This window comes from Ictidomys tridecemlineatus, chromosome 9, assembly GCF_052094955.1.
Source record: "Ictidomys tridecemlineatus isolate mIctTri1 chromosome 9, mIctTri1.hap1, whole genome shotgun sequence".
NCBI lineage: Eukaryota > Metazoa > Chordata > Mammalia > Rodentia > Sciuridae > Ictidomys > Ictidomys tridecemlineatus.
Genome location: NC_135485.1, coordinates 28,264,668 through 28,288,908, shown reverse-complemented (window position 1 = coordinate 28,288,908; position 24,241 = coordinate 28,264,668). Strand labels below are relative to the sequence as shown.

Here is a 24,241-nt window from a genome sequence, read left to right as displayed (position 1 = left end):
GGAAAATCACAGAATTTGGCCTAGAAACATTAAAGGCATAAGGATGCAAGTAATTTATTAAATTTAGCAAGATTCAAATTCAGAGATTTGAATCTCAGTTGCTTTATTATCATATTTTATAAAAATTGAAATAGATTTCTAAGTAGAAGACATTCTACATTGAAAAAAAAAACCCAGAAAATATGATAAACCCAATATTGTCAAGTCATCAAAGTTAAGATCTCTGACCATGAGCCGTGAGCCAAGTGACCCAAGCTGAATTTTTTTGAAGTAATAATAAGAAAGTACGTGTGTGTCTGTGTATGTGCCAGGTGTTACCTGCAACCAACCAACTCATCTCTCTCCTGGTAGTTTATGTCAGGTACACAGGGACTAGGATGGTTCCTGAGGACAGTTCCTTACACAGTATGCCTAAGATTGAACACACACTGCCCTACCATTGAGTGTGAATTTGGAAGGAATGCTAAGGAAATTTATGGCATCAGTCTTCCTACTTTAACCCTCAAACCTTTGCATCCCCAACTGCAGTGGGAAGGAGTGTCCAGGAGAACTGCGGTGAATCAACATGGACTTCTTCCTCTCTCTGGGCAACTGCAGAAAGAACTGGGTTTTTTTTGTTTGCTTTTGTTTTAAGGATTTTCTTACCTCTCTGGAGCTGTTCTGCTAGTTCTTTTCCTTTCTTTGCCCCAAGAAGGTGCCCCAAAGGTTCGCATCCCCAGGCCACAGTCTTAACAGTTTCTTAGAACTTCACACAGTCGTCCAATGGTTAAAAACATAGCAGGAAACAGCTGAGGGCCCTCTTGAGCAGGGCAGGGGCAGGGGCAGGGTGGCTGAGTGGCTGTGTGCCTGGCTGCTGTTGCATAACAAAACCAAACACTCTGCTCTCCTGGCTGTGGCTTCAAGGTGCCTGATTACACACTAAATACTAAGAGCCGTGTACCTTTCCTTGCTGAGGACCTGAGTGGCAATACGCAGGCAATCCCTTTAGTCCAAGCTCTTCAAAATCCAATATTACAGTGCTTTTCGACCATTCGTTTTCAGCCAGTACCCAGAACGAAAACAAATCCAGTGCTAACTTTCATCTTCTGGACTTGGTGCTTTAAGCAATTAAACTTAGTACAAATAGACAAATTCAATTTAAAAAGTTGGAATGAAGCCAAATGTCACTATTTATGTTAGCATATTTTGATTTGTAATTCGTGAAGCTTAAAAGAGACTGGAATCAAGGCTATAAACTGACATGAGGGAAAAAATACTTACACCATTTATATCACTCATTGTAATCCTAAGTTGTCCTGAATCATTACAAGCTTGTCAGATAATTGTTTAACGTCATTAGGTTTTTAGTTTATAGAGGTACTTTAGAATCTCAAAGTAAATAAGATTCCTAAAGGATCAAACATTTTGTAAGATGTTGCCACATATTTTAATGATTTAGGAAGGTTTTTCTAGCCAGGCACAGTGGCACATGCCTGTGATCCCAACAACTAGGGAGTCTGAGGCAGGAGGATCACGAGTTCAAAGCCAGCTTCAGCAAAAGGGAGGTGCTAAGCAACTCAGTGAGAGCCTGTCTCCAAATAAAATACAAAAAAAAAAAAAAAATCTGGGGCTCAGTGGTTGAATTCCCTGAGTTCAATCCCCAGTACCAGGAAAAAAAAAAAGGCGGCTTTTCTGGAGCTATATGTATCTATATGTATCTAGCTCTGTGTTTGCCACTGCAGAAGAATAAAAAAGTCTATATGATTTGCTTTATCCAAGAAATTCATAATCTGATTAGAAAGGTAAATCCAGCACGTGGAACAATTTGCTAACTAATCACAAAACAGCACGGTACTGGATTCTAGTGAGACAGTAAATCAGTCTTCAACTTAGCTCCCCCTGCATCCACAGTCTGGGCTAAGAATTTATAGGGCTCCCTTGCTTTGACCTATAATTTACCATTAAAGAGTATGCTACATATGTATAAATTTTAGTTTGTTGCACCCTAGGGTAGTAAGAAATGAACATTTCAGGAGTGATCAACAAGTATCTAATCAGGATAGTTGCACATAGAAATGATTATTAAGTGATACTCCAGTGATCCATTGAGTAAGACAGGAACTAACGAATGGGTTTCTATTGGTGAAATTAATGGCCTACTAGGTAGGAACATAGACTTAAAAAACAGACACCACTGATGGGATTCAGATATGCAGGTGGACTTCCCTGGCCTGTAAGAGAGAAGAATCTAATGAACTGAAGTCTAGATGCTTGCGTGTGAGGTGAAGCTAAGTACTGGACCTGTGACCTTCAGTGGATTGGTTGTTGGGTACCTGATGCTGTCTGTTGAGGGTGTTAGGACACTATCTCTGGAATACTGTTAAGCTGACCCAAGTACAGGAAGCCTCCATATCTGCAGGCTCAAATAACTCTGAATCAAAAAAATTCTAAATGCTCAGGAGTGGTATTGGTCAAATTATATTGTGTGTGTATATCCATACATAATGACAAATCTCATCACTATGTACAACTATAATGCACCAATAAAAAAGTGAGAAAATAAAAAAAATGTTCTTCCTCTGCCAAAAAAGTTGTGTCTTTTTTTTGTTGCCTGCGCTGATCATGGCAACAACAACAACAAACTTTTTATTGTGATTATTCCTTAAATGATAGACTAAAACAACTAATTATTTAGTATTTGCATTGTACTGAGTACTAAAAGTAACCTAGAGATGATTTATTATATAGGAGGATGTACATAGGTTATATGCAAATACTATGCCATTTTAGACAAGGTACTAGAGCGTCTGACTTTTGTATCCAGGGGGCTCGTGGAATCAGTTCCCCATAGATACCAAGGGATGACCAAGTCTTTTCTGTAGGGTGCCGTTAGAACATACAACAATAAAGACTTCAGACGTGAAGTTTACAGAATAGGTTGACATACTGTTTTGGGTTTACTTGCTAATCTAGGCAGTTTAAAATAGCTATGTGGAGAATTTGGTTCTATACTTGCTTTCATTATATCCTGACTGGGACTGTGTTGAAGAGTGGCTAGTTCTTGCCCACTCCAGGCTTGCCTGCAACTTCTGTTATCCAAGTTTAATCCAATATACTTTGACTTTTCCATGCGCCCAAAAGACCTGTCTTTAAGTTAAGTGCAGTTTGGCCCTTACCAGCCAGTTCTGTGGCCATCTTGGAGGCCACCACACCTCATAAGCATCTGTGGTGGTTCAACAGATACCTCCTTCCTAGAGGAATTTAAGCCAATAACTAAGGTGATATTGAGGGAGGCCAGTGCCCCCACTCATGACTATCTAAGAAGTGTGAAAGGGCGTCATGGGTTCTGGAAGAGGGTGCGGATAGTGCTAAAAAGAGAAGGAAGGGGAAAGCTGAAGGACCTCAGCTCTGACGAATTCAAGGCATCCAGAGTTAAGAAACAATTTTAGTGCCAAATTTACAAGATGGCCCCAATGGCCCTTCTGGTGTCATGTCCTTATCTGTCCCCTTGCTGGAGTGAGTCAGGATTGGGATGGCCCTGCCTGTGACAAATGCAACAAGGCAGAAGTGACAGTGAGATTGTCAAGGTTAGGAAAGTTTGGCTTCTTTAAGGTCTCTGACATTGCTTGCTCTGGGAGAACCAGCTGCATGATGTGAAGACATGAAATCAACCCTGTGGAGAGGCTCCCATGGGAAGAACCAACTCAAGCCATGCTGGAAGTACAGCCTCCGCCCCAGTAAGCCCACATCTGACTGCAAATTTACGAGCGGCCCCTGGTAAGGCCCAACTGAGTCACTAGTCATTCCTGACCTTCAGAAACTATTGGAAACGAGAAATATTTACTGCTGTTTTAAACCACTGAGTTTTGGAATAATTTGTTATGCAGCAACAGATAACTAGTGCATTAAGAATACATTTCCTGCTGGGTCTGTGGTGCACTCCTGTAATCCCAGTGGCTCAGGAGGCTTGAGGCAGGAGGAACACGAGTTCAAAGCCAGCCTAAGCAAAAGTGAGGTGGTAAGCAACTCGGTGAGACCCTGTTTCTAAATAAAATACAAAATAGGGCTGAGGATGTGACTCAGTGGTCGAGTGTCCCTGAGTTCAAACCCTGGTACCCTGTGCACTCCCACCCCCTCAAAAAAAGAATACATTTCCTGTTCTCACATGGCCTCAGGGAATAATCTAATATAGGCAAAGCATTTTAAAGAAGGAAACCACTTTACACCTCACTCCTCATTCTTTGCCATTTTCTCTCTTTGAAATGCTGATGCTAATTTAGCTGTGAAGGTAATGCAAGGTCTGGGTGTCTGTGTTCCCCTGACTCCCCAAAATTTACACCTTGAAGGCCTAACCCCAAGTTGATGATATTAGGAGGTAGAACCTTTGGACTTTTGGGAGGTGATGAGGTCAGGGGTAGAGTTCCATAAAAAGAGGAAGAGAAACCAGACCACTTCTGCTCTCTCTGACTTGCATGCCCACCAAGAAAGGCCATGTGAAGACATAACCCAAAGAAGGTCTTCACCAAACACCCAACCATGCAGGCACCCAACCTTGGATTGTGAAAATAAATGTTTTCTAAGCCACCCAGTCTTGGGTAACTTGATAGCGGCCTGAAAGGACCGAGCCTGGAATGCTTTATATATATATATATATCTTCCTATAATATACAGGGCGGGTAATTTCTGATTACCTACACAGGAAAACACAGATAGCACATGAAATCCTGTCTACAAGGCTCAGGCATGCCAGTGAAGTCATAGCTAGTGACTAACCTATTACTCTAAGAATACATGGTCATTGCAAAAGAGTTAGAAAATATAGATTAGATAAAAATACCACTTAAAGACAGCCACCATTAGGGCTGTAGCTGTGGCTCGGTGGTAGAGCACTTGCCTCGTTATGTGTGAGACACTGGGTTCGATCCTCAGCACCACAGAAAAATAAATAAATAAAGATGGTGTGTCTATCTATAACTAAAATTATTAAACAAAAAAGATATCTACCATTAAGTTGGTAGATATCTTAGCCTGGCTTCCTTTCTCCCTTCTTACCTTCTTTTCTTTTTTCTTTAACCTATTATTTTTATTTGTTTTTCACATCTTTTAATTGGTGCATCATAGTTGTACACAATGGTGGGTTTTGCTATTACGCGTTCATACACACACACACACACACACACACACACACATAATATATATATGACAATATAAATTTGGTCAATATCATTCTCCATTCTTTTATATTTCACTTAAAAATATACCTTGAGTATTTCCCACATAAAAAGTTTCATGGGCACTTTATAATTTTTAATGGCTAGATGATAATCCTTAGAATCAGAAAATGCAGATTATTTTTAAACTCTCTTATTGAAAGTTTATGCCATCATACCATCTCAAAGGCAAACATGTTTTTATTCTTTTTCCACAACCAATACTGGTATCAGAGTTTCTTAAAATCTGTAATTAATTTCTATGAAGACAAAATTCAATGGTCTGCTAAGTATATCAACAAGTATTTGCTTTTAAAGAGGAGAAAGAATTTTAAATGCATGAAACTTGGTGAATTGTGTGCTTCATTAGAGTGTGTCATGGGTGTATTCATGTGTGATTGGCCAATGTGACTTGGTAGCAGAGCTAGGAGTGAGGGCCAGAGGGTGTTCTAGTTGGGGTGCTTGTACCTCTGGAAGCTATTAACATGTAATACTGGGGATTGGGAGAAAATTATTAAATTCCTACTGACATCTCTTCAGCTCATCTTTTAAAAATTTCTATTTGGTGCATATTATTTTTATAAAATACTAGCACAGCAATCTTGTGTACAAACATCACATATCAACATGTGATTCATGCCAAATTTTACTGACAGGTTGCATGATCCAAACACTTGGGAAATGCTGATTTTAGATCACTACCATTTAAATTTGGATGTGCTCAGGAGCCTGCAGGGACACTTTGTTAAATGTAGGTTTATATTTGGCATATTCAGGTTGGCACCAAATTCTACCCTTCTAATACACTTTGATGAGATATTCATGCTATTGGTTCAGAGGAGCAAGGACTTAGATTACTCTTCATTTGGCCTCCATAGCACAGCCTCCATGCTGAGACACCTGGTTTCAAGGACCTGAAGTCCATACAAAAGATTTTCTTTGTATGAATATGTAGAAAACAAATAAAACTTAAAGACTGTGTTATAATCAATTGATTATATACACGATATTGATAACTTTAAAAAGACATTTTCTGTTTTAAAGTTTATAGAAGCATCATGGTTTGTACTAGTAATCAGAAGCTTATTTTGGTCTAAACCACTGATGTAAAATTCGATGAAATTGAAAATGAACTCAGCTGAGATTGCCAACTTTTGCTCTGATCAATAGTTATAAGAAAAAAGGTCAAGTTTATTTTGTTCAAATATTTTTATTTTAATCTTTTTGTTATATTTCAATAAATCCTATATTTATTATTATAAAAACTATTTACCAACATAGAAGAGATTTTTTTTTGACTACTGTCTCTTATTTCACAATTGCATAGGGCAGTGTTTTTCAAGCTGAGGATGGGGAGCCAATAGTGGATTTTTAACATTATTCAGTGAGTAATCATCGGTATTAAAAAATAAGCTGAATATATCAGAATGTTACTGTTTAGACTAGTGTGTGTGTTTGTATACACTATATGTATTATATATATATATTTTTATTCATTTATTTTTTGGTACCAGAGATTGAACTCAGAGACACTCAACCACTGAGCCACATCCCCAGCCCTATTTTGTCTTTTATTTAGAGACAGGGTCTCATTGAGTTGCTTAGCGCCTCCCTAGCCGCTGGAATTACAGGTATGTGCCTTCATGCCTGGCTAGACTACAGTATATTATAAGTGTGGTTTAGTATCATACAGTACAATACAAGGTAATCAAGCATGTGACAAATTGTATTTTCTATAGATTCTCAAAATAACTTCTCCTATTGCAAATATTCTTCTTGCAAAATAATCTTGACACTTCAACCAATGAGAGGTAGAGTCTTTGTCTCCTCCCCACAAACCTGGGTGGAACTTAGTGACTGCTTCAACGGATAGAATATGGTTTTCTTAGTTTGAATGGCTTTAATAAATGACCGTAGGCTGAGTAGCTCCTAAGTAACAGAAATTAATTTCTCACAGTTCTGGAAGCTGGAAGTTTGAGATCAGAAACCAGCATGGTTGGGTTCTGGTGAAGGCCTCTTCTGGGTTTCAGACAGCTGTGTCTTCATACGGCCAAGAAACAGAGAGGGGAGACTGCCTGGGAGGACTCTCTGAGATCACTTTTATAAGGGCTCTAGTTCCATTCAAGAGAGTTCCACCGGCAAGACCTAGTCATCTCCCAGAGGACCTACTTCCTAAAACCATCACCTTGGCTTAGGATTCTAGCAGTTCTGGAGGGGGGTGCAAACATGCAGTTCATAACAGTGGCAAAAGTGACACAGAGTGTTTTCTGAAGTCAGATTCGAAAAGTGCCGGTATTTCTGCCTTCTCCTCTTAGGACTTTGCTCTTGAAACCAAGTCCCAGGAAGGACCTGGCCTCCAGCCCTGAGGAAGCTCCCGATGATGGCCAACACAAAACCTCAGCCATGTGAGCGAGCCATCTGGAGGATGGCTTCTCCTGTCCCTGCTGGGCTGTGGAGCAGAGACCAGATGTTCCCTCCTCAGTGCCCAGGAGTCCTACCCGAATTGCAGGTTTGACAACTTACATTTTCATTTTAAAGCAAAACAAACATTTTTTTTTTTTTTGGAGTGGGGATAGTTCATTATAAAGCAATTGAAACTAGAACCTATGAAAGTTCTGTTTCAGATGTTCGTGTTGGTGTAAAGTGTTTTTTTTTTTAAACTTGTGGGTCTCAAAGTCACACAATGAGGAGAATCATGCTGTGAGATGATTTCAAAGAGCCCCACATGACCATCTAATGAATGGAACTTTACCATTAGATATAATCTCACATAAATTCACATACCTTGAGTTAGAAACTGCCATAGTTTGAACATTGTCTCTTCCAAAACTCTGGTTGAAATTTAATTGTCATTATAATCATATTAAGAGGTGGAACCTCTAAGATGTGATTAGGCTATGAGGGCTCCATCCTCATGGTGAGACTGGTACTGGTCCCTCTTGTCCTTTCACCTTCTGCTATGGGATAACCTGGTAGGAAGACCTCACTAGATGCTGGCCTCTCCATCAGAGACTTTCCAGCCTCCAGAACTGCAAATCTTAATTATAATATTAATCATAAATTACCAAGTCAATGGTATCCTGTTATCATGGCACAAAACGGACTAAGCTGGACTAAGCTTGGTACTGAGAGTGAGTTATTGATATTCCAAATATCCAAAAAAATGTGAAAGAAGGCTTGAAACCCAGAAATGGGTAGAGGCTGGAAGGATTTGGAAGAATAGGCTACAAAAAGCTTAGAATGTGAAGGGCAATACTGAGTCTCACTTCAGAAGAAGAGAAGGACTGTAGGGAAGTTTAGAACTTCTTAGGGATTACTTAAATAGCTGTGATGAGAATGTGGCCAGAAATACAATGGTAAAGGCAATTGTGAGGAGGCCTCAGAAATGAAGAATGAGGTTCTGGAAACGGGAGTAAAGGCCATCCTTGTTATAAAGTGGGCAAAGACCTGGCTGGAGGGTGCCAAGCCCAGAGGCTCTGTGGAAGACAGTGATGAGCTGGGGGTTCTGGCAGAAGGTACCTCTAAGCAGCAAGGCATTCTGGGTACCATGGGGCTTCTTTCAACTGCAGGTAGTAAAACTTGAGAAGAATGAAATGACTTCAAGATAGAATTTATAATGAAAAGAGAAACAGTATTCTGGGATTTGAAGGATTATCATGCTGGCCCTGTGGGAGAAAAATGAAAGCATTTTCAGAAGAGGAAACCAAGGGTGTGGTCAAATGACCCTTCAGAATGACCCTGAAGGCACTTCAAGAGATTACTGTGCCACCCTTCCCTACACAGGCCCAGAGTGACAAGGTAGGGGGAAGCAAACATGTGGAGAGAGAGGCTTTGGGCACTCACAGCAGGGGCCTTAAGTCTGTACTCTGCATCCTGGTGTAGCGCTCTTCAGCGGCCCCAGCAGGGGCCCAGTGGGGCCCCATTGTGGCTGGTGGCTCCACTGTTCAGTGTAAGCCCTAAATCCTGGTGGTCCAGCTGTGGTGCTAATTCTGCAGGTGCAAGAATGCAATAGCTGCAGGGGTATCCGCCTCCACCTACAGCTCAAGAATGTACTGGGCAGCTTTGGGGCCCAGGCAGAGACTGGTGGCAGGAGAGGACCCACTGAAGACAGTCCCCACTAGGTCGGTGCCCAGTGGAGCTGTGGGGTGGGGCTGCCCCTGAGGCAAAGCTGTAGAGCCACCAGCCAACAGCTGCAGGCTGGAGGCTCCGACCCATGAGAGCTGCCGTGGTGGTTGAACCCACCAAAGCCATAAAGTGGGACTACATGAGGGCTAGGAGTCAACCCTGCCCTGGTGTGCCTGGAAGACAGAATGAGAAGTCAAAGATTATTCTCAAGCCTTAAGATTTAGCATTGTTGGGCAGGGGATGTAGCTCAGTGGTGGGGTGCTTGCCTGACATGAACAAAGACCTGAGTTCAATCCCCAGCACTAAAAAAACAAAACAAAACAAAACAAACAAACAAAAAAACCCAAGCAAACAAACAAACAAAAAACTTTATGGTATTTTTCAGAAGACCATAGTTCAAATGTAGGTCTCTTCCATTTTATATTGAAATTAGTTGTCATTGTACCAGTATTAAGACATGGGAAATATAAGATGTGATTAGGCCATGAAGGATCTATCATCATGAATGGGATTACAGCTGTTAAAAAGAACAAGTTTGGCGCCCTCTTGCCCTTCTGCCTTCTGGCATGGGATGTTGCAGGAAGGAGGTCCTCCCCACATACTGGTCGTCTCTTTATCTTGGACTTCCAGGCCTTCAGAATTGTGGATGAAAAAAATTGTTTTGATACCAGGGATTGAACCCAGGACTGATAAACTACTGAACTATGTCTAATACCTTTTTTTTTTTTTTTTTAATTTTTGAGACAATGTCTTGCTAAGTTGTCAAGGCTGGCTTTGAACTTATGATCCTCTTGCCTCAGCCTCCCAAGTTGCTGGGATTATAGGTGTGTGCTACTGAGCCCTGCAAACTTTTGTTAATTATAAGTTACTCACAAAAGAGACTAAGATAAAAACATTCCTGTTACTAGGATGTGCCGACTATTAGCTGCTCTGATACCACTTTTTCTTTTTGATCACCAGGTTCTCATCTGTGAATAGCTATTCAATGACTTCTCCCTTCTCTTTCCATCCTTCCTGCCCATAGATATGGATCATCACCATTTTTTCCTTGAACATCTACTCCTTAATCAGTCTTCATGTTTTCTGGCCCTACCACTGTGCCAAATTGTTTGCACAATGTTAATTTGTAATCTCAATCACCAAATGCAATGAGTATTTGAAGATGGAGTTTTCATGGAGATAATTAAGGTCAAATGAGGTCATCAGGGTGGGGCCCTGATCTGCTAGGATTAGTGTCCTTATAAGAAAATGCAGAGAGCTTCCTCTCTTTGTATATGCAAGGCCACACCAAGGAAAGACCATGTGAAGGGATAGTAAGGAGTAGGAAGAGAGCCCTCACAAGAATCAACCCCCTTGGAACCCTGGTGTTGGACTTCCGGGCCTCCACAAATGTAAGAAAATAAATGTCTATAGTTTAAATCACACAGAGTGTGGTGTTCTGTTGAGACTGCCTAAGCAAATGAATACAACCTCTCTAAATTCTTTCAGCTATGGGGAACAGCTAAATAGAGAAGGCTTTCAAATTATATTTAATTATACTTACCAGGTAATAGAAGAATAAGGAGTTTAATCTCTCAGAGTCTCTCTGTGTTTTGTTGTAAAATGGAAATGAGCTCTGTTTCAAAGTGTTTTATTAGAAATCACTGGTATTGGCATCAAGTACTCATAAGGGACTCTTAGAAATGTGGGAATGGACTTGATTTTTAGTGTCTCAATGACAGAGGACATTATATATAAGCATTAAAACGGCATTTAATGCTTGGGATTGTCTAGCACAACAAAAGAACTCCCTCACTCAAAATGTCAGTAGTACCCTTTTGAGGAAATAGTAGCAAAAATTATCTGTCTGGTAGATAGCAGATGGTAGTATTTACTTTACCTATAGTTTAAGAAAACCTTTTTTTACCTATTCCTAAGATAATTTATAAATGACTTAGCTATATATATATAATATATATATAATGTAATATAATATATATATAATGTATATTTTATATATATAAAATATATATATATATAAAATATAATGGATGCCATGATGTCTCCTATTCAGTAGATCTTACCTCTGGTAAAAGACAGAAGGTCATAAGCTCTATAGCACCTGCTACAGTGCTATGGACAAAGCAGATACTGACGAATATTGGTGGAGTCCTAGGATTTGAGTGTTCTCTCCAAAACTCATGTTGAAGTTTAATTGCCACTGTAAGATTATCAAGAGGTGGGACCTTGCTTAGGTTGTGGGGGCAGAACCCTCATGGCAGATGAAGGTCATTGGCATAATGGTGGGTTGTTATAAAAGCAAGTTCAGTTTCTGGCTTTCTCTTGCTCCTGCCCTCTCATTTATGATTTCATTTGTGTCCTCTGCCATGCTTTGACACAGCATGGAGGCCCTTGCTAGATGCCAGTAGTTTCCCATCCTCTATAACCATGAGAAATGATTTTTTTTTCCCTAATAGATTACCCAGTCTGTAGTATTCTGTTACAGCAGCAGAGAATGGACGAAGACCGTGGAACATACCTGGTTGTTAAAATAATAATGGGTCTTAAGAAAACTTTATAGTCACATGTAAATTTTTTTTTCTACCAGATTTTTAAAATGTTATATTGGAATCTTGTAATCCACCACTAATTAAAAAATTATTAGGTATTCTTGGACCCCTGCATGGATATATGTCGGTACAAATCATCCTTATTAAAACGCGTATTGGTAGAACATCAAGTAAAGATGGTGGATTGAACACACCATCAGTTTGGGCCTTCTCCTGAAACTTATTAAAACAATAATATATAGTAAGTGTGTGTGTGTGTGTGTGTGTGTGTGTGTGTGTGTGTACACAGCTATACTTAATAGTAGAACTGAAGGAGCGACAACAGCATTTTGGAAGACAGAAAGCAGGTGGATGATTGATCACTCATTTTCTCAGTGGACCTGAGAAAGCGGAACCAGAGCTAGTGGGCACCAATTTACAGAGAGTGGAGGGTCCTCCAAAGGCTCTGGGATTGGCAGCATCAGGTCACTCTGGCAGAGGAAGAGGCTGAGGCCAAAATGGGAAGGATTGAGATGTATTTAAGAAGCTGACACTTGTGCGCCCCTTACTGGGAGCATCTGGGTGACTCCACCTCCTCTCCTCTGGCAGAAGTCCAGACACTTATCTTGTGAAGAGGGTCAGGCCAGAAGCCCTCTGACGTGGGGAAACAGCAGGCAACACTGAAGGTGGGATACTAGATGAAACAGGAGCATAAGGTAAACATGCACCTAGTACACAGAGATTCCTTTCATCTGCTTCCCAGCTGCATCCCTCAAATGCTGGCTACCAGGTCCTTACTCTCTAGGCAAGGGGCTGGAAGAGCTTTCTTAGGAACAACCTTGGAGGAAATCCCTAAAGATAGTGACATGGACGCTCCCTAACAACCAGCTCAGCCAGAGCGTTACAGCCAAAGTCATCATTGATGAGCATTTTAGAAGACACATCCCCCCAATCAGATGCCAGGCTCACTGTTCATAAGTTGTCCTGAGCTTCAGTTTGTAGTCCTACTCTTACAACAGAGCAGAACACCATGACTACCATGAAGCCAATGAAAACAGAAACAATTTGGAGGAACCAGGGACTATGGAGAAAAAAGACACTTTCAAAAATGGTTAGGAAAAAAAAGAAACTTTCAAAGATGGTTATTTAGAGATAAAATAAATATATACCTCATGTCTGTATTTGCAGCCTGAATCCACACGAGTCTGTAACAATAGGGAATTGAGAGAACAAGGAAGACAGAGGGCAGGAGACAAACAGCAGAAATAAGATCTTCACTGGAGAAATGTACATTAAAATTGAGCACATTAGAGTGAAAAGGCAAAGAAATGGATGAGGAAAGATAAGAAAAGCAGATAAATATATTAGGAATTCCAGGAAATCTAGAAAGTGAAAAAACAAGATAAAAAAACTCTCAGAAGAAAATATCACCAAAATAATTCCAGAAAATACCCCTAATCTGGAGTAGATTTTCTTGATGTAGAAGGAGATGCTGAGAGCCCCACACAGGGAATAGAAGCCAACTCACACCAAGGTGTGTCACTGTGACTTCTCCCCACTCTGAGGTAAGCAATATCTAACTAACACCCAGAGAAGAAAATCAAACTACGCACAAAGGACTGGGAACTGGAATGGTGTTATGCATCTCAATGGCCACAATGAACCGGGAGATGAGGGAGCAGTGTCTTCAGGACTCTGAAGGGAGAAAAAAAAATCAAAAATCAAAACTAAAACAAAGAAACAAAGAAGGGAAAAAGGTTCTGTGTGAAAATGATTTCCAACACAGAACCCTAGAGGCAATCACTCTATCAATCAAGTGGGAAGGTAGAACACAGGTATTTTTAGACAGCTGGTCTTAAATGATATTTACACACATATATTTTTTCTTAGGAAGCTATTAGAGGACATGGTTAATAAAAAAAATAAGAAAAAAGGAAAATATGCTGTTATGGTTTGAAGCTCCTCTCTAACTCATGTTGAAATTTAATAGCTGTTGTAAAGGTATTCAGAGGTGGGACCATTCAGAGGTGAGTGGATCATGAGGGCACATCCCTCATGAATGCATCAGTGTCCTTCCTGAGGGAGTGGATTAGTTAGCCCAAGGATGGATCTGCTATCAGAGTTCACCTGGTTCTCTGTCTTCTCACACTTGCCAATCCTTCTACCATGTTATGATGCAGCAATGAGGCATCTCCACATGGGAGCGCTATGCTGCTGAACTCCCAGCCTCTGGAACCCTGAGCCCAATTTCTCCTGTTTATAAAATACCCACTCTGTGGTATATCAATTGCTCAACAGAAAATGGACTAAGATATGTGAGGCCCAGAAATGGGCCTCTAACACAGGATGAAGTGAAGGATGATGGGAGACGGAGCAGGTACAGAAGACAGCCAGTTCAGACCCGCAGGCAGAGTTCTCCAGAAGAGACCTCATAAGCGTGCCATCGATAGGACTGATGCAATACTTGATAGAAAATTGAAAGAATTACTGAATATCTTGAGGGACTATTTAGACAACTGGGAAATATTTCAGTATTGAATGGAAGGTAAGTACATTTATTAAAAACAAGTACAAACTGGCATGGTGGCACATGCCCGAAGCCGCAGCTACTTGGAGGTAGAGGCAGGAGGACCACTTGACACAAGTGGAGACCAGACAGGGCAACCTAGTGAGACCTGGCTCCCAAACAAAGCAAACACAGGCAAGAAAAACAGGCAAAGCAAAAAGAAAATGATTAACTCTGTGGATGTTAAATTTGTATTAGAAAGATACCCACAAGCATGAGCACACTTACACACACACATACACACACACACACACACACACTCAAGCTTAGGATGTGCCCCATTTCTGAATATCATCTACAGTCACAAAAACACAAATAGTGTAAATTGAATAGTTCCATCACAATTGAGATGGAACTGTATCAGGTGGAGGGCTGAGTCCTTATCCTACACAGGAGAAAGTCAGTGTACAATGTCAAACTCCCCACCTCCAAAACAAAACAAAACAGAAGGTGAGAAAACAAATGCAATATGAAGATAATGGAGTCCAAGTGCCAGGTGCAGAGTCAAACTTAGTCTTTGGGAAAGAGAGTGGGCAGCAGGTGACCTGGGCATCTGTCTTTTTATTAAGAAATCTTGTAAAATTTGCAGACTTTAAAAACTATACTCCAGTATGTGGAGTATGTATAGTCTAGTATACACCAGCATATTCTAGTATATATTCTAGCATATAACTGGTGAAAACTTTTTAAATGATTTAAAGTATGAAGGTATAAGTTGATTTAAAAATAAAGGCTTTATCAAAATAAAATCTATGTGACTTTGGCACATAATTTTGGGGGTGCTTGCCTCCCTCTTTTATAAATGGAGAGACTTGGAGTAGATGACTTCTATTGACCCTTGACCTCACATTTATGTTTCTTATATCCCTTCAGACATGTGCCTGTACTTTTGAACATGAACACACAGAAATCTGGTAGTTGAGAGAATGCTCTAATTCTTTCATGGTTAAAATTTCTACATATTAAGGACAAGATCCAGTGCTATAGAATGGAGGAGAATAAGGCAGCATGGCTGTCCAACGATTTGTCCAGACACCTGAGGCTGCTTTTCTGTCCTGTGTCCACGTGAGAGAAGACACAGGAAGAGACCAAAGTTCCCTCCTGTTTTAGACTCTGGCCTGTGACATAAGGTGCTGACCTAAAGTTAATATTTATCCATCTTGGTGAGCTAAGCTCTGCTTGAGATATTGGTTAGGGGACACAGGAAAAATATACTACAAATGCTGCTGGCATTTTGCAGTCAAATCATTGTTAATCTTGGTAGCATGAGCCAAGTCACTCATAGTAGAGGACTCCAGGACATGCCAAGGAAGAACACATGGAGTCCTTAATAATACCAGCACGGGACTGCCGTGGGTGGGGTGAGGCAGGAGCTCTGAATTAGAGAAATATGAAGATTGCCCAGTTCAAACCTTACTTCCTACCTTGATGACTTTGAGTAGGTCATTTATTCTCTCTCTGCCTTGGTTCCTCATCCAGAACCTGAGGACAATAATACCTATTCCATATGGTTATGAGAATTACATGTTAATACTCTCAGAATAGTGAAAATGGAGCTTTGAGCTCGATAAATTGCTGAGGCTGGCCTTGAACTTGTGATCCTCCTGCTTCAGCCTCCTGAGTCACTGGGATTACAGGCGTGTGCCACTACAACTGGTTTGTTGAGAGAAGGATTGGATAGACCTTCTCTAAACAGATGCAAAGAACATAATTTGATTCACTGGGCCTGTAGGTCGATTCATGACACTTTGTTTCTAGCTCTTTTTTTTTCTTTTTATGTTATGTAATTTGGTATTAAGAATGAGAAGACATCAAAGAGGAGAACATTTCCCCTGACACATTCAGTCCAGTCAATCTCAAAGGGTCAAAGAACATATTGTACTTTGACTATCATAATCCCATTAGATACAATCTCAGGTTACATTCACTTGTACTTAAAATTTGGATCCCACACGAAAGCTCTCCCTTGTGTGCCAGATTTGTTTGGCAACCCAGATGGTCTGGAAGACTGGGCTAGTGCCAAGTCAAGGAGCCCAATGGTTGGTTCAGGGACATGCTTTCCTTCCTTTTTTGTTATCCCAGGTCCTCAGCAATATCTGGCCCATAGAGAAGGTGATCAATACCTGTTTGTTGAATTAAAGATGGAAAAATACATTGATGTGTCACACAAATTATATAAGTCACCCATAATTCTGTCATCCAAAAATGTACCCTAATTTTTTCATTCATTTCTCTACTTATACAAAATCATTTATAGTTACATCATTATGTTAAGTGTTACCGTATCATATGTGTAACTTAAATTTGAAAAAATTAACAGAGACTATAATCCTAGAAATGTGGTACTTTAAAATGGTGAGCAATTTTTAATTGAAAACTTCCAAAAAGCTGGGACAACCCCCCCCTACCCAAACATGACAATGATACAAAACAAACATGTCCCCCCTGCACTCCAACCCAAAATGAGATCATAGTGTATATAAGAATTTAGTGTAAGGAAAATATGAATTTTTTTTTGTAGTGCTAGGAATCAAACCCGGGGCCTCATGCATTCTAAGCAAGTGCTCTGCACTGAGGTACATTCCCCAGCCCCCAAATATTTTCTAATACATGGCTCTTATTTTATTGGGGTGAGAACAGTTCCATGACATCTACCCTCTTAACACATTTTATGTGTACAACACAGTATCGTTAATTACAGGCGCAGTACTGTACAGGAGAGTTCTAGAACTTACTAATCTTGCATAACCAAAACTTTGTAACTGTTGAACAGCAACTCCCACCACCTCCCTTTCCAGTCCCACCATTTTTTCTACATCTATGAGTTTGAATATTTTAAATACCCCATGTAAGTGGGACCATGTGATATTTGTCCTGTATCTGGCTTATTTCACTCAGTATAATGTCTTCCAGGTTAATCCATGTCACAAATAACACAATTTCCTTCTTTTTTTTTTTGGCCATTATACATACACTTTACATTTTCTTTGTCTCCCATTGATTAACGTCTAGTTGTTTCTGTGTCTTGGCTATTGTGGATAATGCTACAATGAACATAGGAGTGTAGATATCTTTTCCAGATTCTAATTTCAATTCTTTTGGATATATGCCTCAAAGTGGGATTGGTGGATCATATGATGATTCTACTTATAATTTTTTAAGAAACTTCTATGGTGACTACATGAGAGCTCCAGTTTCTCCATATCTTCACCAACATTATTACATCTGTTTTTTTTTTTTTCTGATAATTGTCATCTTAACAGGTGTGAGGTGATATCTTGTGGTTTTGATTTGCATTTAGTTGGTAATTACTGATGTTGAGCACCTTTTGGTACAACTGTTGTTCATTTGTAGGTCTTCTTTGGAGAAATGTCTATCAGGTCCTTTCCCAATTTTTAAAATTGGATTTCTTTTTGTTTTTGCTATTGAATTGTAGGTCTTTCTTATATAATTCAAATATTTACCACTAGTCAGATGTAAGGCTTGCAAATCTTTTCCCCCACTCTATGGGTTGCCTGGTCTTTTTGCTGTTTCAGTCTGACCTGGTCCCACTTGTCTGCCTTTGCTTTCGTGGCTTGTCTTGAGGGTCTGCAAGTTGTTTAGAGACAGGTGGAAGAAAGGGGGATGTTGAAGACAGAAGAAAGGACAAGATAACCACTTGAGCAATGTCTACTAGCAGACAGGAGAGGGAACGGCACAAGATTAAGAACCTTAGACAGGAGGTGGGGGAGGAATAATGTGGGCTGTGGCTCTCTTCATCCACATTTCCCAGAATCACCTGGTATGTAGGGCTCCATACTAAGGTCCAGACCATCACATGCATTGTGAGAAAGGTGGAAGGGAGTGAGGCAGAAAATAGGAATTCCTTTAGCTATTTCAAGCAAAATGAAACTTCATTAATTGATTAATTCATGATACCTGTAGCACCTGGCTACATCTGCTGTTTCTGCTGGCAAGCCCTATGTGGACCCGCTGGATTTTTCTTTAGCAGTGTTCCAATGACCAGATGTCAAGAAGCAGAATGCAGATCCCATTCAGCACGGTGGGAGAATGGGGCTGCTGTTTTCACAGCTCACCTACTAATCTCAGCTATAGAAGGGGTCCTAGAACCAAGGGCTCCAATGCTCACTTCCAGTCCTCCTTTCTATTGCACAAGAGAAGGCAGCTTATCTGAGGGCTAGTTCTCTGGCGGTGTTCTTGATATTACCAAGCTTACTACTTCAGCCCTTCTTAAGGAGATTGTAAGACTTTAGTTCCCCACTTTAAATATCATGAATTAATCAGTTAATAAAGTTTCATTTTGCTTGACATAGCTGAAGGAATTCCTATTTTCTGTAAGTAGACCCAGACAATGAGATTTATTCTCCCCCTCCAACCTTTAGAACATCGATTTTATTATACAATTGGGTAAAAACCCAGAAATTTATTAAGCATCATCCATGTTATCCCAGAAGCCCAGGAAGAAGGCCAGGAAAGAGAAGGGTAGGGGGAAATGTCCCAGGAGAGAACCTTTCCTCCTTTGGGCCTTTCCCTCTTGATGAGCTTCCTCACCTTGGGCCCAGAGCAATGGAATCAGCAAGGTACACATGGAGACCACTGAAACCATGACCTGTGTGCCAACATAACCTCCTCTATTTCTTGTTGGGTGTCTGGGCCAAAGACATGAGGAAGTTAATTAAAACACAGCCACAGGCCATTGTTCCATACAGGGTAAATATTCTTACGTGTGTTTCTGTGTATGTGTGGGCACGTGTGCACTGCTAGGAAGTGAACCACGTCTTAGAGCATGCTAGAGAAGCAATCTTTTTTAAAATTTTTTTTTTTAGTTGAATGGACTTTTATTTATTTTTATGTGATGCTTAGAATCAAACGCACTGCCTCACACTTGCTACTCAGGAGCTCTACCACTGAGCTCCAACACCAGCCCCTGGGGAAGCACTCTTAAACTGCACCTGCCATGCCTGCGGGTGGAGCCTCATGGCCTGACTGCACTCCAGTGGAGTTGGTCCCCACTAGACGTGCCTGTGTGAGGGGGGGTTCTTGGGGCTGACCTGAAGCACATTAGATTGGGTACTCAGATCTCCATGAAGACAGAAAGATCTCTGGCAAAGCAAATCCAGGACAATTATAAAAGCTAGTGTCACCTTTGTTCCACAAGATGTAAGAGAATAAATTAGAGAAAAACCCCAAGATTATTCTATGGAATCAAACACAGGGTGCACGTGTATCATTGTGACATCACTGGCTGAGGGGGTGGGATGGAGAGGCACAGCAGCGGCATTCTCTATGCCAGTGAAACTGCCACAGACTCCCATCTGGCTGCTGTTCCTATCTTGTGGGAAATGACACCCCCACAGGAACCGCCAAGAAATTCCTCTAGGACATACCCAAAGTGAGAAGTAAGAAAACTCAAATGTTTCACTACAGACATCCCCTGAACAGAAGACAGTCCCCTAACAACCTAAGTCACACTGAATCCAACTTGCCCTGGCCTCCCTATGAGGACACAAGCCACCTGAACCCTGAGCTCACCCCTCCCCTTCATAATCTTTTAGCAGCAGCCAGGAGGAGATGTTGGGTTTGGAGGTGGCACTGTGTGCTGGTGCCACAACCAAATATCACTGCAGGAGGGCCCACCCTGCCCACTGGCCCTCCTTTGGCTTCCCTGCCAGTGGGATTATGGAGGTGATGCCACAGACACTCTGGAGTCCAGTGGCTTTCCAGAGGAGTCTTCTCTAACACCTGCCACCCACCTTCTCCATAACATCTCAGGGAGGGGCCTGAAGAGCAGGACTGGGATCTTTTGTGGTCAAAGCAATTGGCTAAAACAGAATCGAGTCTACAGTGGCTCAAGGAGAGAATCTCCGACTACACCAGGTCAAGGCACGTGAGTCCCCACCTACACTGGCTGAAGGTACCCGAGTCTCTATCTACACAGAACAGCAGAGGGAGGCCCAGTGGTCCAGGCTGTGGTCAGGCCGTCTGCTGGGCTCCTGCTTTTGCCCTGAGGCCTCTCTGGTTTTGGTTTTTCCTTTTTAAGTTTTATCTCCTCTATTTTTCAACCTGCCCTCTTAAAACAAAGCAAAAGAAAAAAGTCTTTGGAACATCAATTTTATTATACAATGGGTGAGAAACAGAAATTGATGAGGAACCATCGCTGCTGTCCCAGAAGCCCGGGAGGAAGGCCGGGGCAGAGCAGGGCAGGGGAAGTGTCCCAGGGAAGAGTCTCTTGTGTCTGTGGCAGGAGGGGGCAGAGAGTGGTGGTGGAGGCCGACCGGCTCTTGGCTGGAGTCCACACGGGGAAGCCCAGGCCAGTGGGCGTCCCTCAGTGCTGCAGCTGTTTCGGTGCCCTTCCTGACGGGTGCCCACTCTGAGGTCAGGCTGCTCGGAGATCGGGGTCTTCTGGCTGTCCCTTGGTCGTGTGCCTCCTCAGGGCGCATCCACTGGGGCCACTCTGTTTTGATACCTAGGGCGCCTGTGGCCTCCCTGCCCGGGTGCCGCTCTTCTTCTGGAGCGGAGTCCGCGGAAGCAGGGCAAGCAGCAGCACAGTTGCTGGAGGCAGGTGGCGATCCTCCTGGTGACCCCTCTCCAACCCCGGCCGCTGTTAGCAGATTGGCCTGAGGAGGACTCCTGGGAGGAGGAGCTGGGGCCTTCTGCCACACACCCACAGAGGACCCTCCATAGGCTGGGCCTGGAGTCCTGGGACCTGCGGGGCACAGGGTCACCTCGGGAGGCTGGGCTGGGAGGGGCTGTGCCTACGTGGAAGCAGCGCAGAGGAATGTCAGGCACGCTGGCACTGACTGCGCCCCTGTGCCCTGCCTGCCTGGCCTCCTCTGGGGGCTGGCGCTCCCGGGGCACTGGATGGGCAGGCTCGCTGGCGCACCACCTGCTGGGGCGCAGGCCGGGGGCATCCGCGGGGCCTGGGTGAGGCCCCACCACCCTTCTGCGCACAGGCCTCGCCTGGAGCGCACACCCTGCCGCGGCCTGGGTTCTCTGGTGCTGGAGGATAAGATAGGTGGCCATGGCCTCGTCGTATTTCCGCTGGTCCAGGGACACCCAGGCGTGGTAGGGGTCGTAACCCATGTCGAACATGATGGTCATGATGGCGGGGTCTGGGTGTCTGGGATGTGGGTCACTGCAAGGACTGGGCGAGGGTTCCCTGCCCTGGCTCAGCCATGGATGCCCTAGTACCTGCTCCAGAGTGGCCCTCTGCCTGGGGTCCAGCCTCAGCATCTGCCGGATGAGGCTGCAGGCGTCCTGGGAAAGGTACCTGGGAAGGTGGTAGCTGGCCTGCATGAGGACGTCCTGCAGGCGCTTGGCGGCCCTGGCCTTAAGTGGGCGTCTCCCCGTGAGCATGAGAAACAGGGTGACCCCCAGGCTCCAGACGTCCGCTGGGGGACCCTCGTATTCTTGTTGCTGCACGATTTCAGGGGCACGGTATGGGACAGTGCCCCAGAAGCCATTGAGCTTCTGCCCAGGCGTGAAGGTGGCGCCCAGGCCGAAGTCAATGAGCTTGACGCTGCGGGCCCTGATGTCCACCACCACGTTGTCGGGCTTCAGGTCCAGGTGCACTATGCCCCTGTCGTGGCAGTGGCGCACGGCGCGCACGATCTGCCTGAACACCGGGCGGGCCTTGTCCTCCTGCAGGCCACCGACCTCCGGGATGTAGCGCCACAGGTCTCCCCCATCTGCGTGCTCCATGACCATGTAGACGGTGCTCGGGCTCTCCATGAGCTGGAAGAGCTGGATCACATTGCGGTGATCCAGGGCCATCAACCTCTCAGGTTCGGAGAGGACGGGCACGTTCTCCTGTGTCTTGCACACCACTTTCACTGCCACCTCTGCCCCGGTGAGGAGATGGCGGGCCAGTAACACACGGCTGAAGCCCCCCTCCGCAAGCTCCCTCACCACCTGGTAATGGTCAGTGAGGGTCGACTCGTAGCAGGAGCTGGGCTCCTGTGACCCTACACTATTCTCACTACTCTGACTCTGCATCCTAGAGCCGGAACACCAACTAAGGATCCAACTAAGGACGCTCACTCAAAAAAAAAAAAAAAAAAAAAAAGAAAAAGAAAAAAGAAAATAAAATAAATCAAAAATAAAATAAAAATTAAAAAAAAGAAAATAAAAAAATAAATAAAAATAAAACTTAAAAAAAGAAAATAAAAATAAATAAAAAAATAAAATATAAAATAACAAATCCAAACAAAAGAACAAAACCAACAACCAAAAGACAGAAGACAAAACAAACAAACAAAAGCCCAAATCAAAAAAACAATAGCAAACACCGAAACCACCAGCCACCAAACCACTAACCACCAACCACCAACCACTATCTATCTGGGAGTCCGACAGGTCACTATCAAGAGCTTCCTGTACTTATGGACGAAAAACCCAGCTGCAGGCCCTCTCTTATATGGCCGGTGTTTGAGAGCGCATCACAGTGGCTCCTTGTGAGGTCAGAGTAACGGATGGCTACCAGTGGTCATCTCACTCTGGGGCCTCCGGAACCTTTTCAACTTTCATAATAAGAAAGGAGCCTGGAAGTTTTTTGTATTGAATTTTTTTTTTTTTTTTTTGTAATTAGGTATCCATGACCCATGAATTCATTTTGACAGATTTTACACAAATGGAGCCCGACTTCTCTTTCTCTGGCTGTACATGGCATAGTCACACTGCTAGGGTAATCATTCATGTAGATTGGACAATAACGTCTGTCTCATTTCTCCTTCCTTACCACCTCCACACCCCCTCCTCTCCCATTACTCCTCTCTGCCCACTCCAAAGTTTATTTTCTCTCCCCACTATTATGGATCAACATGTTTTTATCAGAAAACATATGGCCTTTGGGTTTTTGGATTTGGCTTATTTTACTTGTAGCAGGAGGGAAAGAAGAAAGGATGATCACAGATAATGGTCACTCTTTGGTGATAGTAACTACCACAAACAGAAGTTTTTATGTGGGATTGTATAGAGCTCTGAAGAGGTTCATGGATAGAATTGAGAGTAACTGAAGTAAAATGAGAGAAAGTCATGTCTCCATTTTCAATGCTTTCTAAAATTTAGCATTTCCTTTCATTCTGAATGTAAGCATTAAACTAAAGCATCAAAAAAAGTTTTTTGTCTCTAGTAGAAATTCTAGATATTTTTATATCACACTGGAGTTGTAGCTGATCTCAAAAAATTATTTATGTCCACAACTTAAAATTCATGGACATTATTAGATTTACTACTAGATTTTGTTCTTTAGTGCATTTATAAAGAAGAAAAGATATACTACTATATCATCACTTAAAAACTGATAACTATTTCCCTTGTAATCCTATGTATTTTACTTTAGGCATTTAAAATTATCCCTCTGATATGGGGATCCATCAACTTCCCTAGATTGGCAGAGTTTCCCCCCAAGCCTAAAGCATATTCAGAAGCCCGTTTTAACATCTTCAATTTTTACCATAAAGTAGGGTTTCTAGATTTTGACATTGACATTTAATTGTGGTACACATTTGTCAAAACTCACCAAATGACATAAATTTGGGCATTTCACTGTATGTAAATTATACCAGAGGAGGAAGGAGAAGAGGGCAGAGAAGAAGGAGAAGGATAAAGAGAAAAGGAACAATGGTAACTGCAAATAAAAACTAAGTTCATAGTTAATGCAATACACATTGAGTGTTTAGGGATGAAGTGAACTGATGTCTGCAACATACTCTGAAATGCATTTTCCTTTAAGAAAAAGATGGATCAATGAATAAAAAGGTTGGTTAGATGACTAGATAGAGGACCAATACAACATGGAAAATGTCAACCATAAAGCCTAGGTGGTGGGTGTG

The 24,241-nt window shown here is 42.3% G+C and overlaps 2 protein-coding genes across 4 annotated transcripts in view; both read right to left on the bottom strand.

Moving 5' to 3' along the window:
- The window catches only part of Pgcka1 (PDCD10 and GCKIII kinases associated 1), a 94,576-nt gene that overhangs the window by 41,731 nt on the left and 28,604 nt on the right, over positions 1–24,241 (bottom strand). The window lies entirely within an intron of this gene.
- Positions 20,838–22,403, bottom strand: LOC101965308 (sperm motility kinase 2B). Its single transcript, XM_005320037.2, has one exon. It carries the CDS (start codon positions 22,401–22,403, stop codon positions 20,838–20,840), a length of 1,566 nt encoding a protein of 521 aa, XP_005320094.2.

What these genes read in the sequence shown, in the direction of transcription:
- LOC101965308 (XM_005320037.2), bottom strand. Translation starts at nt 22,403, where the DNA reads ATGCAGAGTCAGAGTAGTGAGAATAGTGTAGGGTCACAGGAGCCCAGC.